A 26,454-nucleotide genomic window follows, 5' to 3' on the forward strand; every position below is an offset into this window, starting at 1 on the left:
GTAGAAGAAATCATACAAAAGATTTAGCTGTGACTCTTATGTGGATGATGTAAAACACATTTGTTGGTCAGATGTGATTTAATAAGGAGCATCCAGACTTTACACTCGACTTTATGAAAGTGCTTCTTCCAATTATTGATAAACATGTGTAACACATGCACCTGTTAAGAAACTGACTGTTAGAACTGTCAAGGCTTCATGGATTGATGAGGAATTGAAAAAACTGTATGGTTGAAAGAGATGGGGCAAAAGGAGTGGCTGATAAGTCTGGCTGCATATCTGACTTACTGCAAATTGAGAAAAAATATTATTATTGATCAGTATGACAACCTCCTGGCATTGACAACTTAGATGGAAAGCTACTGAGGATGGTAGCTGACTCCATAGCCACTCCTATATTTAATTTGAGCCTAGAAGAAAGTCTTTGTCCTCAGGCCTGGATTGAAGCCAAAGTCATTCCGCTACCCAAGAGTGATAAAGCGGCCTTTACTGGTTCTAACAACACAAATTAATAATGATTGTTTGAAAAAAGTTAATAAGATGATTGTGGGAGCTGTACTGTTAGATTTCAATGCAGCCTTTAATATTATTGACCATAACCTTTTGTTGAGAAAACTTTTGTGTTATGGCTTTTCAACCTCTGCCATATCGTGGATTCAGAGCCATCTATCTAATAGAACTCAGAAGGTTTTCTTCAATGGAAGCTTCGCTAACGACAAACATGTACAGCGTGGTGTACCACAGGGCAGCTCTAGGTATTCTACTCTTTTTTTATATTTTTTTACCAATGACATGCCCACTGGCATTAAACAAAGCCTGTGTGTCCATGTATGCTAATGATTTAAACCATATACACATCAGCAACCTCAGCTAATGAAGTCACTGAAGCCCTTAAAGAGTTGTAGGTCTGTTTTGGAAAATTGGTGGCCAGTAGAAAAACTAAGAGCATTGTATTTGGTATAAATCATTCACTAAGTTCTATACCTTAGCTGAATATGGTAATGAATGGTGTGGCTTTTGAACAAGTTGAGGAGACTAAATTACTTGGTGTCACCTTGGATTGTAAAACTGTCATGTTCAAAACATATAGGTTCAATGGTTGTGAAGATGAGAGGTCTGTCTGTAATAAAGAGATGGGGAGAGGTTTGTCTGTAATAAAGAGATGAGAGGTTTGTCTGTAATAAAGAGATGGGGAGAGGTCTGTCTGTAATAAAGAGATGGGGAGAGGCCTGTCTGTAATAAAGAGATGGGGAGAGGTCTGTCTGTAATAAAGAGATGGGGAGAGGTCTGTCTGTAATAAAGTGATGGGGAGAGGTCTGTCTGTAATAAAGAGATGGGGAGAGGTCTGTCTGTAATATAGAGATGGGGAGAGGTCTGTCTGTAATAAAGAGATGAGGAGAGATCTGTCTGTAATAAAGAGATGGAGAGAGGTCTGTCTGTAATAAAGAGATGGGGAGAGTTCTGTCTGTAATAAAGAGATGGGGAGAGGTCTGTCTGTAATAAAGAGATGGGGAGAGGTCTGTCCATAGTAAAGAGATGGGGAGAGGTCTGTCTGTAATAAAGAGATGGGGAGAGGTCTGTCTGTAATAAAGAGATGGGGAGAGGTCTGTCTGTAATATAGAGATGGGGAGAGGTCTGTCTGTAATAAAGAGATGAGGAGAGGTCTGTCTGTAATAAAGAGATGGAGAGAGGTCTGTCATAATATAGAGATGGGGAGAGGTCTGTCTGTAATAAAGAGATGGGGAGAGGTCTGTCTGTAATAAAGAGATGGGGAGAGGTCTGTCTGTAATAAAGAGATGGGGAGAGGTCTGTCTGTAATAAAGAGATGAGGAGAGGTCTGTCTGTAATAAAGAGATGAGGAGAGGTCTGTCTGTAATATAGAGATGGGGAGAGGTCTGTCTGTAATAAAGAGATGAGGAGAGGTCTGTCTGTAATAAAGAGATGAGGAGAGGTCTGTCTGTAATAAAGAGATGAGGAGAGGTCTGTCTGTAATAAAGAGATGGGGAGAGGTCTGTCTGTAATAAAGAGATGAGGAGAGGTCTGTCTGTAATAAAGAGATGAGGAGAGGTCTGTCTGTAATAAAGAGATGAGGAGAGGTCTGTCTGTAATAAAGAGATGAGGAGAGGTCTGTCTGTAATAAAGAGATGGGGAGAGGTCTGTCTGTAATAAAGAGATGAGGAGAGGTCTGTCTGTAATAAAGAGATGAGGAGAGATCTGTCTGTAATAAAGAGATGGGGAGAGGTCTGTCTGTAATAAAGAGATGGGGAGAGGTCTGTCTGTAATAAAGAGATGAGGAGAGGTCTGTCTGTAATAAAGAGATGAGGAGAGGTCTGTCTGTAATAAAGAGATGGGGAGAGGTCTGTCTGTAATTTAGAGATGGGGAGAGGTCTGTCTGTAATAAAGAGATGAGGAGAGGTCTGTCTGTAATAAAGAGATGAGGAGAGGCCTGTCTGTAATAAAGAGATGAGGAGAGGCCTGTCTGTAATAAAGAGATGAGGAGAGGCCTGTCTGTAATAAAGAGATGAGGAGAGGCCTGTCTGTAATAAAGAGATGAGGAGAGGTCTGTCTGTAATAAAGAGATGGGGAGAGGCCTAGCTGTAATATAAAGAGATGAGGAGAGGCCTAGCTGTAATGTAAAGAGATGCTCTGCTCTTTTGACACCACACTCCACAAAGCAAGTCCTGCAGGCTCTACTTTTATCTTATCTTGATTATTGTCCAGCCGTGTGGTCCAGTGCTGCAAGGAAAGACCTAGTTGAGCTGCATCTGGCCCAGAACAGAGCGGCACGTTTTGCTCTTCATTGTAATCAGAGGGCTGATAGAAATACTATACATGTCAGTCTCTCTTGGCTAAGAGTTGAGGAGAGACTGACTGCATCACTTCTTGTTTTTATAAGAAACATTGTTTTGGAAATTCCAAATGGTTGCATGTTCCACTTACACACAGCATTGACACACCCACTTACCCCACCAGACATGCCACCAGGGATCTTTTCACAGCCCCCGAGGTCCAGAACAAATTCAAGGAAACATACAATATTATACAGAGCCATGAGTGCATGGAACTCCCTTCCATCCTATATAAACACAAGTGAACAGCAAACCTGGTTTCAAAAAAATACAAATAATGTGACCTACTTGTTGCGTGTATGTACTGACATACATGTGAAACGGATAGATGCACACACTAAATTTTAATGTTTAAAATATTTTGTCTATATGACAAGCTGTTGCCATTGGTATCGGCTAATGGGGATCCTAATGAAAACAATATGAACACACACATATATATATGTGCAAGTTCTCCCACTTAAAAAGATGAGAGGCCTGTAATTTTCATCATAGGTACACTTCAACTATGAACTTGTTATACTGATAACAAGTTCAAACAGGTGCCATTAATACAGGTAACGAGTGGAGGACAGAGGAGCCTCTTAAAGAAGAAGGTCTGTGAGAGCCAGAAATCTTGCTTATTTGTAGGTGACCAAATACTTATTTTCCACCATAATTTGCAAATAAATTCATTAAAAATCCTACAATGTGATTTTCTGGATTTTATTCCCTCATTTTGTCTGTCATAGTTGAAGTGTACCTATGATGAAAATTATAGGCCTCTCTCATCTTTTTAAGTGGGAGAACTTGCACAATTGGTGGCTGACTAAATACTTTTTTGCCCCACTGTGTGTGTGTATATATATATATATATATATATATATATATATATATATATATATATATATATATATATATACATATATATATACATACCTACATATACATACACACACACACACACACACACCCTAGAAATACAATCAATGAAACACACAGAACTATAAAAAAGACAAAGTGAACCTAATACAATTTAATTAACAGATTAATACACAAGAGTTCACAGTCAAACAATGTTGTAAACCACAAAAAAAAAAATGTATGGTCCTTCAGAATCAGAAGAATATAAAATGTACTTTTCAAATAAAGATCCACGTAGAGTTAAACAGACAAAGTACACGGGATAGTCAGACATCAATGCAACATACATGTGCTGTCTATCTCACAACAAACATCTAGTTTTTATCACGACGGTTGTATAAAATACATTCCCTGTACAAACAACCGGGGGACTGGATATTGAAAACCTTTCTGAAAAATAGTGTTGGGGTCAATTCCATTTCAATTCAGTAAGTAAAGTGAAATTCCAATTCTCCTCTGTTTTTTCTATGAGAAGTGCTTCCAGAAACATTCTTAACGAATATCCATTTTCATTCAGTCTGTCAATATCTGACTTGAGAATCCCTATGGACCAAGGCTTCTATAATGTTGCCTGTTTCAACAAACAAGATGCATAACTACCATAATTTTTTTTTTGACTCCGACAGCTGAATTTGTAAACAGTCTCTTCTTCAGTAAAATACACACACAAAAAAATTAAGACCAACGAAATGTATTCTGCAACTAAACTACCATCAGTTATGACCTGCTTTAGCAAACATGAAGTCATCGACCAGGGTTTTACTGAAGGCAAAAAAGCATCTCATAGTTGTAACCGTAGTATTGGTTTCCAGGACACAGCACAACGGTTCCAGTAAAAGGTCAAGGGTTGAAGTTCATTCATAGTGACCCTTCATGGAGAAATCCCAGTTATAGAATAGAGGCAGAGCCTTATATGGGCGATCATGGAGAAATCCCAGTTATAGAATACAGGCAGAGCCTTATATGGGCGATCATGGAGAAATCTCAGTCATAGAATACAGGCAGATCCTTATATGGGCGAGGGGTAAGGTTGGGCAGTATCAAGATTTTCATAATGTCACACCGTTTCTGTACCATACTGGGTATTACTGGAAATGCACATAATGGGCGCAATTAAAATGATAATATTTGTTTTATATAATATATATATAAATATATACAGTGGGGCAAAAAAGTATTTAGTCAGCCACCAATTGTGCAAGTTCTCCCACTTAAAAAGATGAGAGAGGCCTGTCATTTTCATCATAGGTACACTTCAACTATGACAGACAAAATGAGAAAACCACATTGTAGGATTTTTAATGAATTTATTTGCAAATTATGGTGGAAAATAAGTATTTGGTCACCTACAAACAAGCAAGATTTCTGGCTCTCACAGACCTGTAACTTCTTCTTTAAGAGGCTCCTCTGTACTCCACTCGTTACCTGTATTAATGGCACCTGTTTGAACTTGTTATCAGTATAAAAGACACCTGTCCACAACCTCAAACAGTTACACTCCAAACTCCACTATGGCCAAGACCAAAGAGCTGTCAAAGGACACCAGAAACAAAATTGTAGACCTGCACCAGGCTGGGAAGACTGAATCTGCAATAGGTAAGCAGCTTGGTTTGAAGAAATCAACTGTGGGAGCAATTATTAGGAAATGGAAGACATACAAGACCACTGATAATCTCCCTCGATCTGGGGCTCCACGCAAGATCTCACCCCGTGGGGTAAAAATGATCACAAGAATGGTGAGCAAAAATCATGACAATGATCCCAAACACACCGCCCGGGCAATGAAGGAGTGGCTTCGTAAGAAGCATTTCAAGGTCCTGAAGTGGCCTAGCCAGTTTCCAGATCTCAACCCCATAGAAAATCTTTGGAGGGAGTTGAAAGTCCGTGTTGCCCAGCAACAGTCCCAAAACATCACTGCTCTAGAGGAGATCTGCATGGAGAAATGGGCCAAACTACCAGCAACAGTGTGTGAAAACTTACAGAAAACGTTTGATCTCTGTCATTGCCAACAAAGGGTATATAACAAAGTATTGATCTAAACTTTTGTTATTGACCAAATACTTATTTTCCACCCTAATTTGCAAATAAATTCATTAAAAATCCTACAATGTGATTTTCTGGAATTTTTTTCTCATTTTTGTCTGTCTTAGTTGAAGTGTACCCCTGATGACAATTACAGGCCTCTCTCATCTTTTTAAGTGGGAGAACTTGCACAATTGGTGGCTGACTAAATACTTTTTTTGCCCCACTGTGTGTGTGTGTGTGTGTGTGTGTGTGTGTGTGTGTGTGTGTGTGTGTGTGTGTGTGTATGTGTATATATATATATATATATATATATATATATATATATATATATATATATAATTACGCAATAAACAATTTAGGCAAGAGGGTTGAGTGTTCTTAATCCAGGATGGGATTGACTGTCTTTGCAGTAACCAAGAAGCTTGATCTTGACATCTAGCCACTTAGCGAGCAAGTTAGCAAACCAAATGCATAGCTGGAGCCCTGAATAGGATTTGACACTTTTGAGATTTCTAAGCAGTGCTGTAGCATGCACCCCCCAAAACAAAAATATTATAATATATATATTTTTTAAACGGTATTAAAAATCATACTGTCGGTATTTGGAAACACCCCGGTACACGGTTTATCGGCCAAGCCTAGCGAGAGGTGTATATACGGAGGAAGACATTGTCGGGGTGTCGAATGCTATGAAACACGGACCATCTGGGCTACAGAGTCTTCTCCTGCCTGGGCGGCCAGCTCTGCCTGTTGCTACGGGGAGAGAAGGAGAGAGAGCAAGAGAGATGGGGGAAAGATGTAAGGATACCAGTCAACACATGCAACCAAAAACATTCACTAGTTAAATGTCTATACACCCATTACACAGTCATCAATGCCTCAAAATTGCATCTCAAAAGGGAATATATTTGATGTTTTTTTTTTTTTTTACTGATCTACAACCCAATCCGCATTTTCAAAGTAAAAAAAAAAAGTTACTCTTTATTTATTAATAAAATAATTTCTTCAGCTTTCTTCGTAGCGTATGTCTTCACGGCCCAGAGTTAATGCCTGTTGGAATCCCCAGCCCATCACAGCTGTGGAATCATTTTGAATAAGATTCTACCTACAGTGTCTTCAGAGAGTATTCTCACCCCAAGACTTTCTACACTTTGTTGTGTTACAGCTTGAATTTAAAAATAGATCAAATTTAGATTATTATTTTTTTAATTCACACAATACCCCATTAATGTTAAAGTGGAAATATGTTTTTTTTTTTAAATGTTTACAAATTACACTGAACAACGGGTATAAACGGAATATGTAAAGTGTTGGCCCCATGTTTTATGATCTGAAATAAAACACACAAAACTCTTATTTCTCTCAAAATTTGGCAACACATTTGTTGACGTCGCTGTTAGTGAGTATTCCTCCTTCGCCAAGATAATCCATCCAACTGACATGTGTGACATTAAGAAGCTGATTAAACAGCATGAGGCCACTCTAAATGTTGCATTTTTGTCACACGAAACAATGCCCACAGATGTCTCAAGTTGTGAAATGGGAAATGCAATTGGCATGCTGACTGCAGCCCTATTTTAACAGTAAAATACAACAGTAACTGGATTAGTTTGCACATAAAAAATATTTTGAAATCACATTTTTAGATAAAAACTTGTTATTGAATACCTTTTCAGTCGTCTAATACACCTCTTAAAGCTGCAATATGTAACACATAACATAACACTTTGTATTCGGGACAAAAACTTTTTTTTTTAATGAAACGGTAGATCTGTTCTATGTGCGCTATTTCTTTGTTTCCCGTTTTTAAGTTTCGTTTTTGAACACCAGATTCAAACAGCCGAAAATACAATATTTTTTGTGTTATTGAAAATATATTTTAGATGTTTTTTTTTAGCGGTTTAGATGGTACACTGATTCTCTACAGTACACTTGCTTTCTTTGTTGTCACAAACTGAAATTAGGCCAAACTATTATCATTTTTGCAAACAGGAAATGGCGGAGCGATGTCTGCATAGTGGCACCTTTCACAAAGCACTGAATTTTGCAGTGATTTTTGTGAGGCTTGATTTTGCTGTGGCTATTATGACATTTTGCATGGCGATATGCAACGATTTTTGTTGAAATTGTCGTGAAAATTGACGTGTGGCTTGATTGAACCATGACTTGGCAATTTTATGCGGAAATAGTGCTGTTTTTAAAAAAAATATTTAACCTATATTTAATTAGGAAAGTCAGTTAAGAACAAATTCTTATTTACAATGACGGCCTACCCCGGCCAAACCCTCACCTAACCCGGACGATGCTGGGCCAATAGTACTGTGATGTAGTGCCTTAGACCGCTGCACCTCTCGGGAGCAGTGATTGGTCAAATTAACAAGCCCTTGCATAATCTAAGGGGAATTTGAGATGTATTTTTATTTTTAAATGCAATCGCAGAACCCTGGAACACTGGAATGACATTGAATTTGTTTCTATTGTGACGCCAAATCATGGGCTAGTGCCACCAACTGAAAAACGTATTGGCACCAGTGAATTGTTGTCTGTAGCCCTGGATTTATGTGTATTGTATATAGCCTGAAGAACTTAGTAAGGACTCTTCACTTCAAATTGTATAATGGCGGTTATGGGGAGAAGGCAGATTGAGGCAGCCAGTAGGAGCTCAAACAATCCCTTGTTCAATTTCTGCTTTTGGTTCCCCCTCTCCAGCTCTCCTACCTGGGCCAGAGCCAGGGCCATCTCCTCCCTCTCCTTGGGAGAGAAGAAGCGTCCTCCGTCTCCCCTCTTGCGCTGCATGGCGTGGCGGTGACGGGACTCATGCAGATATTTCTGTCAGAGAGAGATCGAGAGAAAGAGAAAGAGAGAGAGAGAAAGAGAGAGAGAAAGAGAAAGAAAGAGAGACAGAGAAAGAGAGAGGTGTTAGTCACTAACTGATGCTGCGTTCGTAACCATGCTGGGGGGGTGGGAATTTACCGTAAAATCGTAAATACTAGTTGCATTCGTGTGATTTTAACTCATTGAGAAACACTGATAGGCTAATGAACTAAAAGTACAGCTATCATGCTTGTAAACAAATTGTTGAGTTCAAAAACTCAATTTATAGATTGTTTTTTATAAATACAGTTTTTTTTGTTGCATTTAACTGCCAACAATGCTGTTATAGAAGCCATTTTCTTAGTAGGTGACATTAGAGAACCCCATGTGTGAGAAGTGGGAGCTCAGGATGATCGTCAGTTTCCCACTAGAGTTGCAGCGATGTGACAAGATTGAAATTGGGGAGAAAGAGAGGGTAAAATAAAAAATGAAATAAAAAAAATAACATTAATAATAAATAAAAGGGCATTATCATAATGTTTTACAATTTCACAGTATTATTTCAACCAAATAGTGTAGAAGTATATACAACACACAGGCAAATCATGTTTTTGACTGCACTGGGCCTTTAAGTAAGCGCAACACTGGGTGCATATAGAGAGCGGGTACTACTTGTTTGCTGAAATGGGTGCAAGAGGGAAGCTAGTAACGTGGTTCGAGGCCTTTCGCACGGTGCTGAAACCCCCTATTCACAACCACCGAGACGCAAATAAAAAAACATATAAACACGTTGCTAAGAAAAGCCAAACTAACCGACGGTAGTTTGCAGACGGTAAGATACACACGTACAGTAAGAGATCGTTAACTAGGGGCTGTGCGTTCCCTGTGGAAACGACGTGGAAGGTGCGTTCCACAACACGCTGGCAGAGCGGAACTGACCTACCGAGTTGCATTATTTTCCAGAGAACGCATAGATCTCCGGGTTGATTATCCCTTATATACCATGGCTATAATTCAACACATTTATTAACGCCCCCCCCAAAAATGTGATCAACATCCACTGAAGTAGTAGTAGTACAGTAGTTGCCTTGGTAACCAAACAGACTTGCTAGTTTGGCTAACCAAACCATCAGTCCTATAGCTTGCTTTTATTATGAAAATCGAATTCAACAACGCCAATAATGTTTTCAATTCGACTTCTGCTTTCAAAAGCAGCTCAAACATAGAACATGTAAAAAAAGGACTGCAACAGTCCTGCTCTGAGAGACACTGCATAGACTATCTGACTAACAAACACACAGTCCTGCTCTGAGAGACACTGCATAGACTATCTGACTAACAAACACACAGTCCTGCTCTGAGAGACACTGCATAGACTATCTGACTAACAAACACACAGTCCTGCTCTGAGAGACACTGCATAGACTATCTGACTAACAAACACACAAACACACAGTCCTGCTCTGAGAGACACTGCATAGACTATCTGACTAACAAACACACAGTCCTGCTCTGAGAGACACTGCATAGACTATCTGACTAACAAACACACAGTCCTGCTCTGAGAGACACTGCATAGACTATCTGACTAACAAACACACAGTCCTGCTCTGAGAGACACTGCATAGATTATCTGACTAACAAACACACAGTCCTGCTCTGAGAGACACTGCATAGACTATCTGACTAACAAACACACAAACACACAGTCCTGCTCTGAGAGACACTGCATAGACTATCTGACTAACAAACACACAGTCCTGCTCTGAGAGACACTGCATAGACTATCTGACTAACAAACACACAGTCCTGCTCTGAGAGACACTGCATAGATTATCTGACTAACAAACACACAGTCCTGCTCTGAGAGACACTGCATAGACTATCTGACTAACAAACACACAGTCCTGCTCTGAGAGACACTGCATAGACTATCTGACTAACAAACACACAGTCCTGCTCTGAGAGACACTGCATAGACTATCTGACTAACAAACACACAGTCCTGCTCTGAGAGACACTGCATAGACTATCTGACTAACAAACACACAGTCCTGCTCTGAGAGACACTGCATAGACTATCTGACTAACAAACACACAGTCCTGCTCTGAGAGACACTGCATAGACTATCTGACTAACAAACACACAGTCCTGCTCTGAGAGACACTGCATAGACTATCTGACTAACAAACACACAGTCCTGCTCTGAGAGACACTGCATAGACTATCTGACTAACAAACACACAGTCCTGCTCTGAGAGACACTGCATAGACTATCTGACTAACAAACACACAGTCCTGCTCTGAGAGACACTGCATAGACTATCTGACTAACAAACACACTGTACTTTTCACCGTTCAATTCTACCGTGCAAATATACTGTAGGTTACAGGGAAATAATGCAGGCTCTAGAATGTCCTTCAAGAGAGAGAATGTCCTAGAATGTCAGAGAAGCCCTTCAAACCTTCTCCAAACAACCGGTTTTCTCGGGCTTTATCACTTTTATCACAATGAGTTACCAACATATTCAAAAATAATGATTGAAACATTTTCATTAAAACATTTTTTTTTTTACAACATAATATTTCATCCTTTCACGAGATATAGTCTCAACACAAATCTAGGGTTTGTTTTTAAATTTATTTTTTATCTGTTATTTTACCAGGTAAGTTGACTGAGAACACATTCTCATTTGCAGCAACGACCTGGGGAATAGTTACAGGGGAGAGGAGGGGGATGAATGAGCCAATTGTAAACTGGGGATTATTAGGTGAGCGTGATGGTTTGATGGCCAGATTGGGAATTTAGCCAGGGCACCGGGATTAACACCCCATCTCTTACGATAAGTGCCATGGGATCTTTAAAGACCGCAAAGAGCATTTAACGTCCCATCCGAAAGACGGCATCCTACACAGGGCAGTGTCCCCAATCACTGCCCTGGGGCATTGGGATATTTTTTAGACCAGAGGAAAGAGTGCCTACTGGCCCTCCAACACCACTTCCAGCAGCATCTGGTCTCCCATCCAGGGACTGACCAAGACCAACCCTGCTTAGCTTCAGAAGCAAGCCAGCAGTGGTATGCAGGGTGGTATGCTGCTGGCATACCCAAACCGGCTGGTTGTTTCGTTATATCGGTTCGTTTGCCAGATAAGCGACCCAGTTGTTATGTCTTTTAGTTCTACATCTCTGGACGCGACCCAGTCGTTCCTTCTAAATGTTCCGTTGTCATGATGGCTGGCAACGTTGTTTGGTAGCTAGCCAACTAGCAGTGCAGCCAGAGTAACAGTAAAGAGTAACAGTAAAGTAGCTGCGAATAAATAAAAAAAATAGAACAAAACCGAGAAAATTGGATGGCCATTACATTTCTTGACACTTATAAATATAGTTTGTTTAAGCTGTTTTCTAGTGATTTGTTTGGTTGGTATACATCCATAACGATGTGCGATTTCACCTGACAATGAACATTTGCTCTCTCGCCAGGCCACCGTTCAGAAGAGATAGCCAACTACAACAGCTAACACAATAACTTAAAACAGAAGCTGAAAAGACAAACTAGCTGCATTTCGTGTTTTTTTATAGACATTTATTCGTATATAGCCATAAAAATTAGTCTAATTCGTGATTTCGACTGTCTAAGAAAAGCTGTCTGCCTCTCTCTCTCTTCCCGACATTCATTACTATGGGTCAGCTGGAGATTGAATTTCAATATTGAAACGATGTTGCAAATGTCGGAGAGACAGACAGCAAGGTTTATACAAATCTCTGCTGTTGAAAACTAAATGTTAGTCTAAAATAAATGTGAGATAATGTCTAGATGCTTTTTATAGTGGAGATCAAGTTTATAAATTGTCTTGCTGGGCTGATGAGACAGTGGATTGCGCAGTCAGATGGAACAGAGTAAATAGCCATTTTCAATTTCATAGATCGGTACCGGTGCCCCCTGTATAACCTCCTTATTGTTATTCTTATTGTGTTATTTTTGTATTATTACTTTAGTCTAGCTTGGCTCGGGCCTGTCGTTACACACTAACCCAGGCTACACACCCTCCTCTCCTTTGGGATCTTGCCTTCTTCCTCCTGCTTGGCTCGGGCCTGTCGTCACACACTAACACTAACCCGGGCTACTCACCCTCCTCTCCTTGGGGATCTTGCCCTCTTCCTCTAGCTTGGCGCGGGCCTGTCGTCACACACTAACCCGGGCTACTCACCCTCCTCTCCTTGGGGATCTTGCCCTCTTCCTCCTGCTTGGCTCGGGCCTGTCGTCACACACTAACACTAACCCGGGCTACTCACCCTCCTCTCCTTGGGGATCTTGCCCTCTGCCTCCAGCTTGGCTCGGGCCTGTCTTCTCTTCAGGATGCGATGGTACTGTTTAGCATTGACATACAGAGGTTCCTCCTCTAACATCTCAGCCCCGGGTAGAGGGATACGCTGCATAGCAGGCACCGCACCTCCACTAGGCATCATCTAGCAGGGAGAGAGAGGAAAAGAGACATACTAGATAGAGCCTCTGGCAAGGAGGAGAGAGAAGGATAGAGAGAGTGTGTGGGGGGGGGGGGAGAAGAGAGACACTGCATAGACTATCTGACTAGCAAACACAGTGATCGCTGTGTGTGTGTGTTTGTGTCTGACCAAGGCTAATTTGCAACAATTATTTCTGATCAAACACCCCATACCACAGAGATAAACTATTGTGTAATATTTAATTATATGACCTCACTGAGTCGAAGTACTAGCCCACTGCAGGCTCTATACTAACCCACTACAGGCTCTATACTAACCAGATACTAACCCACTACAGGCTCTATACTAACCAGGTACGAACCCACTACAGGCTCTATACTAACCAGGTACGAACCCACCGTGCCCCAACCCCCTCAGTGATCTAGGTAATAGGATGTCTGGGTATCTCTGGTTAGGGCCTTACCATGACCATGCCACCAGCGTTCATCATGTTGCCTGAGACTGGCAGGGTGACGGTCACAGTGCCCTGCTGTCCACTGTTGGTAGTGGTGGTGTTGGCACCCCCTGTCTGTACCATTTGGGCCCCCGCCAGGCTGCCTGCTGGGATGGTGATCATTCCTGGGGAGAAAAAGCCTTCTTATCACCACCACCTTCACCATTTTATTTGTGTGTGTGTGTGTGTGTGTGTGTGTGTGTGTGTGTGTGTGTGTGTGTGTGTGTGTGTGTGTGTGTGTGTGCGGACAAGCGTGCGTCCAAGCATGTCGGTGTGTATGTGTGTGTGTGTCCATACTGTAAACATACCCTGTTGCAGGACGGTGCCATCTGCGTTGACTGGCTGGTAGACGATGGTCTGTCCATCAGCCGTCTGAGCCAGCTGCTGGCCCTGTTGCAACTGAATCTGCTGGCCCTGTTGCAACTGAATCTGCTGGCCCTGTTGCAACTGAATCTGCTGGCCCTGTTGCAACTGAATCTGCTGGCCCTGTAGGAACACACAGGACAGGGTCATATACAGTATGACGACAAGTAAAGTAAGTAGCCTTGGCTTGTGCGAGCCACAATGGCTCATAGGAGCATGAGCATCTCTCTTGTTTCTGTCGTGTGGGGCAGCTTGATGTACCAGTACAGGGACAGGACGCTAGTCTATCGCAGGGCCTTACCCCTGATCGATCTCCTTAATGCTATAAAAATATAATTAAAAATCTAAATACAATGTTATTTGGTCACGTACACATATTTCGCAGATGTTATCGTGGGTGGAGCTAAATGCTTGTGTTCCTAGCTCCAACAGTGCAGTAATACCTAGCTAAATGCTTGTGTTCCTAGCTCCAACAGTGCAGTAATACCTAGCTAAATGCTTGTGTTCCTAGCTCCAACAGTGCAGTAATACCTAGCTAAATGCTTGTGTTCCTAGCTCCAACAGTGCAGTAATACCTAGCTAAATGCTTGTGTTCCGAGCTCCAACATTGCAGTAATATCTAACTAAATGCTTGTGTTCCTAGCTCCAACATTGCAGTAATACCTAGCTAAATGCTTGTGTTCCTAGCTCCAACAGTGCAGTAATACCTAGCTAAATGCTTGTGTTCCGAGCTCCAACATTGCAGTAATACCTAGCTAAATGCTTGTGTTCCTAGCTCCAACATTGCAGTAATACCTAGCTAAATGCTTGTGTTCCTAGCTCCAACAGTGCAGTAATATCTAACTAAATGCTTGTGTTCCTAGCTCCAACAGTGCAGTAATACCTAACAATACACAAATCCCCAAAATAAATAGAAAGAAATTAAGAAATATAGAATATAATTTTAAAAAAATACAAAAAAAATAGTGTATATATCTATCAGACTGAACCAACAAGGGGGGTTTTGCCCATTGAAGGGTATATACAGTGGCAAGACAAACTATGTGAACCCTTTGGAATCACCTGGATTTCTGCATAAACTGGTCATCACATTTCATCTGATCTTCATCTAAGTCACAACAATAGACACATACAGTGTGCTTAAACTAATAACACAAATTATTGTTATGTTTCTTGTCTATATTGAATACATCATTTAAACATTCAGTGTAGGTTGGAAAAAGTATGTGAACCCCTAGGCTAATGACTAATTGGAGTCAGGAGTCAGCTAACCTGGAGTTCAATCAATGAGACGAGATTGGAGATGTTGGTTAGAGATGCCCTGCCCTATATTTAAAAAAAAATTTAACTCTCAAAATTTGAGTTTGCCATTCATAAGAAGCATTGCCTGATGTGAACCATGCCTCAAACAAAAGAGATCTCAGAAGACTTAAGATTAAGAATGGTTGACTTTCATAAAGCTGGAAAGGGTTATAAAAGTATCTCTAAAAGCCTTGATGTTCATCAGTCCACGGTAAGACAAATTGTCTTTAAAATTGAGAAAGTTCCGCACTGTTGCTACTCTCCCTAGGAGTGTCCGTCCTGCAAAGATGACTGCAAGAGCACAGAACAGAATGCCCAATGAGGTTAAGAATCCTAGAGTGTCAGCTAAAGACTTACAGAAATCTCTGGAACATGCTAACATCTCTGTTGACGAGTCTACGATACGTAAAACACTAAACAAGAACGGTGTTTATGGGAGGACACCATGGAAGAAGTCACTGCTGTCCAAAAAACAACAACATTGCTGCACGTCTGATGTTCTCAAAAGACCACCTGGATGTTCCACAGCGCTACTGGAAATATATTCTGTGAACAGATTAAAGTTGAGTTGTTTGGAAGGAACACACAACACTATGTGTGGAGAAAAAAAAGGCACAGCACACCAACATCAAAATTTCATCCCAAATGTAAAGTATGGTGAAGGGAGCATCATGGTTTGTGGCTGCTTTGCTGCCTCAGGGCCTGGATAGCTTGCTATCAGACGGGAAAATGAATTCAAGTTTATCAAGACATTTTTCAGGAGAATGTAAGGCTATCTGTTCGCATTTTTTTTTTTAAATGTATTTAACCAGGCAAGTCAGTTAAGAACAAATTCTTATTTACAATGACGGCCTAGGAACAGTGGGTTATCTGCCTTGTTCAGGGGCTGAACAACAGATTTTTACCTTGTCAGCTCGGGGATTTGATCTAGCAACCTTTCGGTTACTGGCGTAACGCTCTAACCACTAGGCTACCTGCTGAATTGAAGCTCAACAGAAGTTGGGTGATGCAACAGGACAATGACCCAAAACACGGAAGTAAATCCGAGGGTTCACAGTTTGTCCACCCTGCACTGTGAATGTTTACATGGTGTGTTCAATACACATGAAAACGTATAAGTGTTTGTGTCGTTAAATTTAAGCAGACTGTGTTTGTATATTGTTGTTACATTTTATGATCAATTTATGCAGAAGTCCAGGTAATTGCAAAGGGTTCAAATACTTTCTCTTGCCACTGTACACACACATGCCAGTTTATTAGGTACACCCATCTAGTACCGTGTCCAGCACCCGTTGCATACAGAACAGCCTTAATTCTTCAGGGCATGGAAATATTACTCAATTTGAATCAAGGGACCTAACGGGGGCCAATGAAACGTTCCCCACACCATTACACCACCACCATCCTGTACTGTTGACACCAGGCAGGATGGAGCCACGGACTCATGCTGCTTACGCCTAATCATGACTCTGCCATCAGCATGACGCAACAGGAACCGGGATTCGTCGGACCAGGAGATGTTTTTCCACTCTTCCAATTGTCCAGTGTTGGTGATGGCGTGCCCAACTAGCCCTGCTTCTTCTTGTTTGTAGCTGATAGGAGTGGAACCCGGTATGGTCGTCTGCTGTAATAGCCAATCCGTGACAAGGACCGACGAGTTATGTGTTTAGTAATTTCCCCCGCCTGTTAACTTACACAATTCTTGCCGTTCTCCTTTGACCCTCTCATCAACGTGCTGTTGTCGCCCACAGGACTGTCACTGACTGTTTTATCTGTTGTCGCCCACAGGACTGCCACCGACTGTTTTATCTGTTGTCGCCCACAGGACTGCGGCTGACTGTTTTATCTGTTGTCGCCCACAGGACTGTCACTGACTGTTTTATCTGTTGTCGCCCACAGGACTGCCACCGACTTTTATCTGTTGTCGCCCACAGGACTGCCACTGACTGTTTTATCTGTTGTCGCCCACAGGACTGCCACTGACTGTTTTATCTGTTGTCGCCCACAGGACTGTCACTGACTGTTTTATCTGTTGTCGCCCACAGGACTGCCACCGACTGTTTTATCTGTTGTCGCCCACAGGACTGCCACCGACTGTTTTATCTGTTGTCACCCACAGGACTGTCACTGACTGTTTTATCTGTTGTCGCCCACAGGACTGCCACTGACTGTTTTATCTGTTGTCGCCCACAGGACTGTCACTGACTGTTTTATCTGTTGTCACCAACAGGACTGTCACTGACTGTTTTATCTGTTTTCACCAACAGGACTGCCACTGACTGTTTTATCTGTTGTCGCCCACAGGACTGTCACTGACTGTTTTATCTGTTGTCACCCACTGACTGTTTTATCTGTTTTCACCAACAGGACTGCCACTGACTGTTTTATCTGTTGTCGCCCACAGGACTGTCACTGACTGTTTTATCTGTTGTCACCCACTGACTGTTTTATCTGTTTTCGCCCACAGGACTGTCACTGACTGTTTTATCTGTTGTCGCCCACAGGACTGTCACTGACTGTTTTATCTGTTGTCGCCCACAGGACTGCCACTGACTGTTTTATCTGTTGTCGCCCACAGGACTGTCACTGACTGTTTTATCTGTTGTCACCCACAGGACTGTCACTGACTGTTTTATCTGTTGTCGCCCACAGGACTGTCACTGACTGTTTTATCTGTTGTCACCCACAGGACTGCCACTGACTGTTTTATCTGTTGTCGCCCACAGGACTGCCGCTGACTGTTTTATCTGTTGTCGCCCACAGGACTGTCACTGACTGTTTTATCTGTTGTCGCCCACAGGACTGTCACTGACTGTTTTATCTGTTGTCGCAACATTCTCTGTAAACCCCTAGACACTGTGTTGTGCGTGAAAAGCCCAGGAGGCCAGACGTTTATGAGATACTGGAACCAGCACGTTTGGCACCGACGATTCATATCACGCTCAATGTCTCTTAGGTCACTCGTTTTGCCCAATCTAAAGGTCAATCGGAACACTGAATGTATATATTGCATAGGATTGAAGCTAAACATCTCTGGCCTTGCTGCAGCTGGATCAGTTGACCCATGAATCAGTGTCAATGAGAGATTTGAATTTACATTGTAGTTCGTCATGTGGAAGTTGCACTAAAAATATGTTTGAATTCAGACATAAAATGCTGATGGTTAGCGATGATGTCACATTGTCCCTAAAGAGGAAGTGTGTAATCAGAAGTCTGTATAGGTGTATACCTTTCAGAGTGTGTGTGTGTGTACATCATATGTATGTGTGTGTGTGTGTGTGCGCACGCGCGCGTACCTGGTTCTGTCCGGCTGTGATGGCTTGTTGTGGCTGTTGGATGATGATCTGTTGGGGTTGACCCTGCTGTCCCCCTAGCTGTAACATCTGTCCATTCTGCAGCTGGATCTGTTGTCCCCCTAGATGGATCGTCTGACCGTTCTGCAGCTGGATCTGCTGTCCACCCTGTAGCTGGATCTGACAATGAAACATAATCAGATGATAGTGTGCTCATAATATCATTCCAACTCCAGACTCTGGCTCAAATAAATATGATTCCTAGAATGTGAAAAGACTCTTAAGAACACTGCACTCTGAAAGCATTCTAATTGAATTGAATGGGTTCTAGCAATTATATGTCTATGGTTTTCCTCTCATCCAATTCCTCACCTGTTGTAGTCCCTGTCCTCCAGACACAGGCACCTGCATGATGGTCTGTCCCTGTCCTCCCCCCATAGCCTGCACCATGATGGGTTGCCCTGACGATGTGATCAGCTGCCCTCCGCTCACCTGCACCACCAGGGGCTGGCCTTGGACCTGTGGGTGGGTGGGTTAAAGTTGATACATTCATTCCTAGATAATCATATACATTGAGTGTACAAATAATTAAGAATGCTTTCCTTTTCCCCCTCACAACAGATTCAATCCGTCAGGACATGGACTCTACAAGGTGTCTAAAGCGTTCCACAGGGATGCTGTCCCATGTTGATTCTACAAGGTGTCTAAAGGGTTCCACAGGGATGCTGTCCCATGTTGACTCTACAAGGTGTCTAAAGGGTTCCACAGGGATGCTGTCCCATGTTGACTCTACAAGGTGTCTAAAGGGTTCCACAGGGATGCTGTCCCATGTTGACTCTACAAGGTGTCTAAAGCATTCCACAGGGATGAAGGCTCATGTTGACTCCAATGCTTTCTACAGTTGTGTCAAGTTGGCTGGATGTCCTTTGGGTGGTGGACCATTCTTGATTCACACGGGAAACTGTTGAGTGTGAAAAACCCAGAAGCATTGCAGTTCTTGGCACAAACCGGTGCGCCTGGCACCTACTACCATACCCCGTTCAAAGCCACTTAAATCTTTTGTCTTTCCCAATCACCCTCTGAATTGCAAACATACACAATCCATTTCTCAATTGTCTCAAGGATTAAAAATCCTTCTTTAACCCGTCTCCTCCCCTTCATCTATACTGATTGAAGTGGATATAACATGTGACATCAATAAGGGATCATAGCTTTCACCTGCACTCACCTGGTCAGTCTATGTCATGGAAAGAGCAGGTATACATAATATTTTGTACACTCAGTGTATACTATAACTCTGTAGTTTCATGTCACAGCCAGAGCGCTGATAAAACACCAAGCGTGTCATTAAAACAGAATATAATTCCTGTTTTAGGACATAAAATTATGAACACATGAACCAGTTGACAGTGTAAGCGTATCATAGCGTGAACAATGGTGAAAAACTCTGGCAAATGGCCATAATGTGATGGTCAATCCGATGTTTCAGACTGTTGCTAGTACCTTCATGGATGACTCGGACTGACTCAGTCAAACCAGTCACTGAGCTGGGGACATGCAGCTCAGAGCAGCGATAGCATTCTAGGGAAGCTAGCACTGAGATGGGGCATGGTAATCATGGTAGGCGAGAGGCATGCTGTACACTGTGACAATAATGCAGTGCGATGTAATACTGTGACCGGGTGACAATGTGACATAGGCAGACGGTCACACCACTACCTGGAGTGTCTGCACCTGCTGGCCAGAGGCCGTCAATACCGGCGCCTCGGTCTGCAGCTGCACAGCCGTCATTGTGCCCTGAGTCTGCAGACAAGGTCATGTTCATTAGGGCACGCAACCGGAAACCGTTTCAAAGCATTTTTGTAACGGAAAAAAATAATCATTTGCATTTCTTATTTAAACAAGCCCCTAAATCCAGGTAGTCCCTCCCTGTTTCGTTCAGTTTTCTGACGTTTAGTGCCTAATGAACAGCTACAGTTCACTTATCCCAGAAGTCTCAAGAGATTAGATTGAATCATTTCATATAAAATGAATTGCCTATAATGACACGTCTCAGTCTAGACTCAACAACATGTATTCAGTTGGTGTACCTCAGTAAAGTCTGGTTGAGATTCACCCAGCTCAGGTTGAACCGTTGCCACTCACCTGTTGTTGGATCTGTCCATTGGACGTCTGTACGACTATCTGCTCCCCTGTTGAGGTGGTGTACTCCATGGTCAGTTAGTCACAGTCCTTCCTGTCAATTGTCAAAATACAGTTTGATCAATCAAATTAGAGGCATTGTGACAAATTAGGGATACAAAGGGAAAAATCCAATACAAACTGGCATATCAATCCCGAAGGGTCACACAAGCAATCATAGGCTATGAGGTTGTTGTTGCCACATATAACAAGGAAAAATACTGTGATTGATTGTTGGGCCATTAGCTGGACTAGCTAAACAGTCACCATTTCAGCGGACATGTGGAACACAAGCGTTTATGTGTTTTCCGGTTCTTGTTCCCCAGGATTGTAGTCTAATTTAAAGATTCAGCTGAGGCGGGTACATCATCGGATTATCACTCAGTTTGAGTGCAAACATTTCGCTACAACCGCAATAACATCTGCTAAATATTTGTATGTGACCAATAAAATTTGATTTGGACAATATTTCTTGAAATTAACAAAATGGGCTACATGTTACATCCTGCAGCAAATGAATACAAATGCTTGCTAACGTTAGATTTGTTGAAGGACATCTTGAAGTGTGTGCTTTTTCTTTGTTGTTCGCTAGCTTTACTGTTGCTAGCTACACAGCTAACGTTAGCTAGCTTGAGACAAGGCACAGGTATTACATTAGGTAACTAGCTAGCTGGATAGTTGACTAGCTAGTTAGCTTAGCTAGCAAGTTAAATGTTCACATAAAGAACGGAAGCGTGTTGAAAATGTATAAATATTTGCGTATAACATTAGCTAGTTACAACAACAACAAAAAAATCACATTATTTATAGGATTTATTCCAAGCTAACGTTGCATTTAGCATGCAAATCTGTCTCGGTTATGTAACAAGGATTATGTTATACTACAATCATACTGAAATCATTACAGTTCAAAAATACAACAACGTTGATTTGCTTCAACATGCGATTCCTGTATTTTGTAGAGTTAGTAATTTGGTTGGTCAATGACAAACCAATCCGTGCTGACAACAACCATAGGGCTTCTATTACCGTTTCTCTGCTGTCCGGTATCCCTCTGATTGGCTCCAGTTCAGGGTTCCAAAGCCCAATCACCAAAGTGAGCAGACAAAATGGCGCAAATGAAAAACAACAGCGATGTCGAAGAGTTACGCCATGTGATCGTTTAGGCGAAGAACGACGAAGATTGCCGATCTTTACAACCCGACTGATGACGCAATTGTTTCAGTATGTAATGTCCTGCCTGTAGTACTCAGATTATTATTATTTTTTTTTTACTGTTGGATTCAGTTGTGAAAAAAGTACCCAATTGTCATACTTGAGTAAAAGTAAGGATACCTTAATAGAAAATGACTCAAGTAAAAGTGAGTCACCCAGTTAAATACTACTTGAGTAAAAGTCTAAAATTACTTGGTTTTAAATATATTTAAGTATCAAAAAGTACATGTAATTGCTAAATATACTTACGTATTAAAAGTAAAGGTATTAATAATTTCAAATCCTTATTTTAAGAAAATCACACGGCACCGTTATGTTTTTTACATTTACGGAAAGCCAAGGGCACACTCCAACACTCAGACATCATTTTCAAGCTAATAATTTGCGTTTAATGAGTCTATTTAATGAGCCTATGTGAGTCTAATATTCATAAATATCAATGCATTTACTTAAATTAAAAGTTTGTTGTTTGGTATTTTCGACCAAGTAGTGACTGAAATGTATCGGGGGTTTTCAACACCACATGCCAGTAGGTGGCAGTATGTGGAAATATAGGTTGTATGCCAGACTGTTTGCGGAAAGGCTGCATCGTTTCCACGAGACAAGCAGGTCTAGACTGAAATGTAGCTAAAGAAAGCAGGAGAATCTTATTTGGGTGAATACAATTGTTAATTATTTCTATCAATGTTGGCTAGACACCTGGTTATTGTTTGACTACTTTGTGAGACGTGAATGTGCGGTAGCAGCAAGAGGCGTATTTAGCTAACTAGCTAAGGTCTTTGGCTCTGTATACTATCCAAGGTTACTATCAAATCACATTTTATTGATCGCATACACATATTTAGCAGATGTTATTGCGTTTGTAGCGAAATACTTGTGTTCCTAGCTCCAACAGTGCAGTAGTATCTAACAATTCACAACAATGCACACAAAATGTAAAATAATGGAATTAGAAATATATTAATGTTAGGACGAGCAATTTCGGAGTGGCATTGACTAAAATACAGTAGAATACAGTATATACACATGAAATTAGTAAAGCAGTATGTAAACATTATTAAAGTGACTAGTGTTCCATTATTAAAGTGACTAGTGTTCCATTATTAAAGTGACCAGTGATTCCATGTCTATGTACAGTGGGCAGCAGCATCTAAGGTGCAGGGTTGAGTAACCAGTGATTCCATGTCTATGCACAGTGGGCAGCAGCCTCTAAGGTGCAGGGTTGAGTAACCAGTGATTCCATGTCTATGCACAGTGGGCAGCAGCCTCTAAGGTGCAGGGTTGAGTAACCAGTGATTCCATGTCTATGCACAGTGGGCAGCAGCCTCTAAGGTGCAGGGTTGAGTAACCAGTGATTCCATGTCTATGCACAGTGGGCAGCAGCCTCTAAGGTGCAGGGTTGAGTAACCAGTGATTCCATGTCTATGCACAGTGGGCAGCAGCCTCTAAGGTGCAGGGTGGAGTAACCAGTGATTCCATGTCTATGCACAGTGGACAGCAGCCTCTAAGGTGCAGGGTTGAGTAACCAGTGATTCCATGTCTATGCACAGTGGGCAGCAGCCTCTAAGGTGCAGGGTTGAGTAACCAGTGATTCCATGTCTATGCACAGTGGGCAGCAGCCTCTAAGGTGCAGGGTGGAGTAACCAGTGATTCCATGTCTATGCACAGTGGACAGCAGCCTCTAAGGTGCAGGGTTGAGTAACCAGTGATTCCATGTCTATGCACAGTGGGCAGCAGCCTCTAAGGTGCACGGTTGAGTAACCGGGTGGTAGCCGAGTAGTAATGGTTATTTAACAGTTTGATGGCCTTGAGATAGAAGCTGTTTTTCAGTTGCGGTACCAGGCGGTGATATAGTCCGACAGGATGCTCTGTTGTGCATCTGTAAAAGTTTGAGAGTCTTTCCATTGGCAATGAGGTTATTTCATTGAGATTAACTTTTTTTTTTTTTTGCTAACTAGATCAGACAAAATGGACGTACTGGGCAAATCGGATAGATTGAAAATGTTGAGAATTTCTGATCCTGTCTTTTCTTCATCCAGTAGTGTCTGGTGACCAGTGGTGAGCCTTCAGAATAGCCATGATGTCTTTCAGGATTGTCTCCTTGATAGCCTCAAGGCTTGGCAAACTGTCAGTGATGCCCACAAGGAGCTGTAGTCGACACCTCTGCAGCGATGCCAGCAAGGCCTGGATGGATCAGAGGCAGACACACAGGACCTCGGCCCACAGACACAGAGGGAAGGAGGAGAGGTCTGAAGATCCAGATCCAGATGTGGACGATGTAGACGACAAGGTCCAGGCTGTGTTCAGGTGAGAAACATTTATCCTAAACTGAACCCTAGGCTTTGTCTGGTCCCAAGTTCTGTTTGAGCAGCCTTTCTGACAACAGCTGTTGGTGACTTATACGGCACAAACAGACCTGGGACCACCAGGCCTATTGAAGGATGCCTGTCTACATACTCTGCCACTTTCACCCAGTCAGTGATGGGTCTACATAGTATCTTAAGATAAATATCATATCATTTAACAAAGTCGTCACTCCACACTCGTGATGCAACTAGGCCTAATGCCGCCCGTCTCACCTTGGCCCCTGTCTAGTGAAGAGAGGAGGAGACAGAGGACGGTGAAGTACCATATAGTTAAGAGACAGCTGACCGAGTCTGGAGCTCCAGAGAGGAGGCTGAGCTGGGACGCCATGGAACAGATCAGGTGAGGAAGACTGCAATGTTACTAAATATTCTGAAATATATTTTATATATATATATATATATATATATATATATATACATATACATACATACATACATACATACATACATACATACATACATACATACATACATACATACATACATACATACATACATACATACATACATACATACATACATACATATATACATACACACACACAGTACAAAAGTCTAAAGTTTGGACACACCTACTCATTCCAGGGTTTGTCTTTATTTTTTTATTTTTTTACTATTTTCTACCTTGTAGAATAGTGAAAACAAACTATGAAATAACACATATGGAATCATGTAGTAACCAAAAAAAAGTGTTATATATATAAATAGATTTGAGATTCATCAAAGTAGCCACCGTTTGCCTTAATGACAGCTTTGCTGTACTGTATGAATGACATGTTTTGATTGTCTGTCAGGTAGACTAGGGAGTCGTGTCAGCTTTATCTGCAACATTGTCAACGTTTTGTCTCAATGACTCCATTACTGACTACACCCAGGTATCTGAAGCAGGAGCTACCAGAGGAATGGACCATTGACCGTCTGGCAGAGGGATTCTCGGTCCATCGTGACGTCATCCTACGAGTCCTGAGGAGCAAGTTCGCCCCCACCCCAGAGAGGAAAGCTAAACAGGACACCAGCGTGTGGGCCAGGCTGAGACAGCAGGCCTTACCTGGGGGTGGAGCAGGGGGACAGGATAGGCAGGTGGCCCTACCTGGAGGGAGACAGGGCAGGCAGAAAGCCCTACCTGGGGGTGGAGCAGGGGGACAGGGCGGGCAGAAAGCCCTACCTGGGGGTGGAGCAGGGGGACAGGGCGGGCAGAAAGCCCTACCTGGGGGTGGAGCAGGGGGACAGAGCAGGCAGAAAGCCCTACCTGGGGGTGGAGCAGGGGGACAGGAGAGGCAGGTGGCCCTACTTGGGGGTGGAGCAGGGGAACAGGGCAGGCAGAAAGCCCTACCTGGGGGTGGAGCAGGGGGACAGAAAGCCCTACCTGGGGGTGGAGCAGGGGGACAGAAAGCCCTACCTGGGGGTGGAGCAGGGGGACAGGATAGGCAGGTGGCCCTACCTGGTGGTGGAGAGGCAGGGAGGCCGGGCAGAACACAGCTGCCTGCCTCTGGACATAGAAGTAGGAAACCAGCCATGCTGCCCACAGGAAGTGACACTGGTGCCCTGGTCACCCTGGCTAGCCACAGTAGCCAGAGGCTGATAGCCAGGGACTTGGAGGATGACCCTGGCCCAAGAGCCATGATGACTACTGCAAATTATCCTGCTGCTCCTCTCACCTCACTACCCACCCAGCTCTCATCCTCACCAACCCTGCACAGCAGACACACCTCAGGACAAGATGACTCGAGAGGGGAGTGGGAGGAAGAGGAAAATGTGTCGGAGAAAGACGACCAGGAGGAGAGATGGGATGGAAGGGTGTTTTCAGAGGAAGAACTGGAGGAACTAATGCTGACGTCAAAGCCTTCGCCAGTGGTACCGAATGGGAGAGAGTTCTTTGACAGTGAAGGAAACTTCCTGTACAGAATCTGAGCTGGCAAAATGGCACCCTATTCCCTACATAGTGCACTACTTTTGACCAGGGCTAATGGCACCCTATTCCCTATATTAGTGCACTACTTTAGACCAGGACCTGATGGGTGCCATTTTAGAAGTAGCCTGAGATGTTGTTAATGTGTTGGTTTCCTAAATACAGTCAAATGCAATAGACTTCTGTTGGAAGATGCCGGAGACTCTGATTATGCCGCAAACCAATAAAGCACCATTTCAAATGTATGGGTTAGTCACAAGTTTTGATTCTATACT

General features: G+C 42.4%; 2 protein-coding genes across 12 annotated transcripts; one reads left to right on the forward strand and one right to left on the reverse strand.

Annotated features, from left to right (window-relative positions):
• Positions 1–6,068: 6,068 nt before the first annotated feature.
• Positions 6,069–21,853, reverse strand: LOC110492693 (nuclear transcription factor Y subunit alpha). 8 transcript variants are annotated; one of them, XM_036947734.2, is made up of 10 exons: positions 20,957–21,616; positions 20,654–20,744; positions 20,228–20,311; positions 18,881–19,027; positions 18,512–18,688; positions 13,859–14,036; positions 13,521–13,675; positions 12,887–13,060; positions 8,496–8,606; positions 6,093–6,530 (listed from the first exon to the last, which is right to left on the reverse strand). In XM_036947734.2, the coding sequence occupies exons 2-10, from the start codon at positions 20,720–20,722 to the stop codon at positions 6,465–6,467; spliced, it is 1,161 nt and encodes a 386-aa protein (XP_036803629.1). In that variant the 5' UTR covers positions 20,723–20,744; positions 20,957–21,616; the 3' UTR covers positions 6,093–6,464. The 8 variants fall into 8 exon arrangements, with proteins under 8 accessions (XP_036803632.1, XP_036803633.1, XP_036803629.1 ...); XM_036947733.2 differs by lacking the exon at positions 20,957–21,616 and adding an exon at positions 21,719–21,853 and having other exon boundaries at positions 6,095–6,530; XM_036947735.2 differs by having other exon boundaries at positions 6,095–6,530; positions 21,595–21,719.
• On the forward strand, positions 21,777–26,424 carry ngrn (neugrin, neurite outgrowth associated). Of its 4 annotated transcripts, XM_090203936.1 has the most exons (5): positions 22,449–22,559; positions 23,944–24,211; positions 24,500–24,610; positions 25,146–25,350; positions 25,384–26,424. In XM_090203936.1, exons 2-5 carry the CDS (start codon positions 23,982–23,984, stop codon positions 26,179–26,181), a joined length of 1,344 nt encoding a protein of 447 aa, XP_090060062.1. In that variant the 5' UTR covers positions 22,449–22,559; positions 23,944–23,981; the 3' UTR covers positions 26,182–26,424. The 4 variants fall into 4 exon arrangements, with proteins under 4 accessions (XP_090060063.1, XP_090060062.1, XP_036801695.1 ...); XM_090203937.1 differs by lacking the exon at positions 22,449–22,559 and adding an exon at positions 21,777–21,913 and having other exon boundaries at positions 25,146–26,424; XM_036945800.2 differs by having other exon boundaries at positions 25,146–26,424.
• Positions 26,425–26,454: the final 30 nt, after the last annotated feature.

The sequence above is a fragment of the Oncorhynchus mykiss genome, chromosome 16, assembly GCF_057628025.1.
Source record: "Oncorhynchus mykiss isolate SJ-2025 chromosome 16, ASM5762802v1, whole genome shotgun sequence".
NCBI classification, from domain to species: Eukaryota; Metazoa; Chordata; class Actinopteri; order Salmoniformes; family Salmonidae; genus Oncorhynchus; species Oncorhynchus mykiss.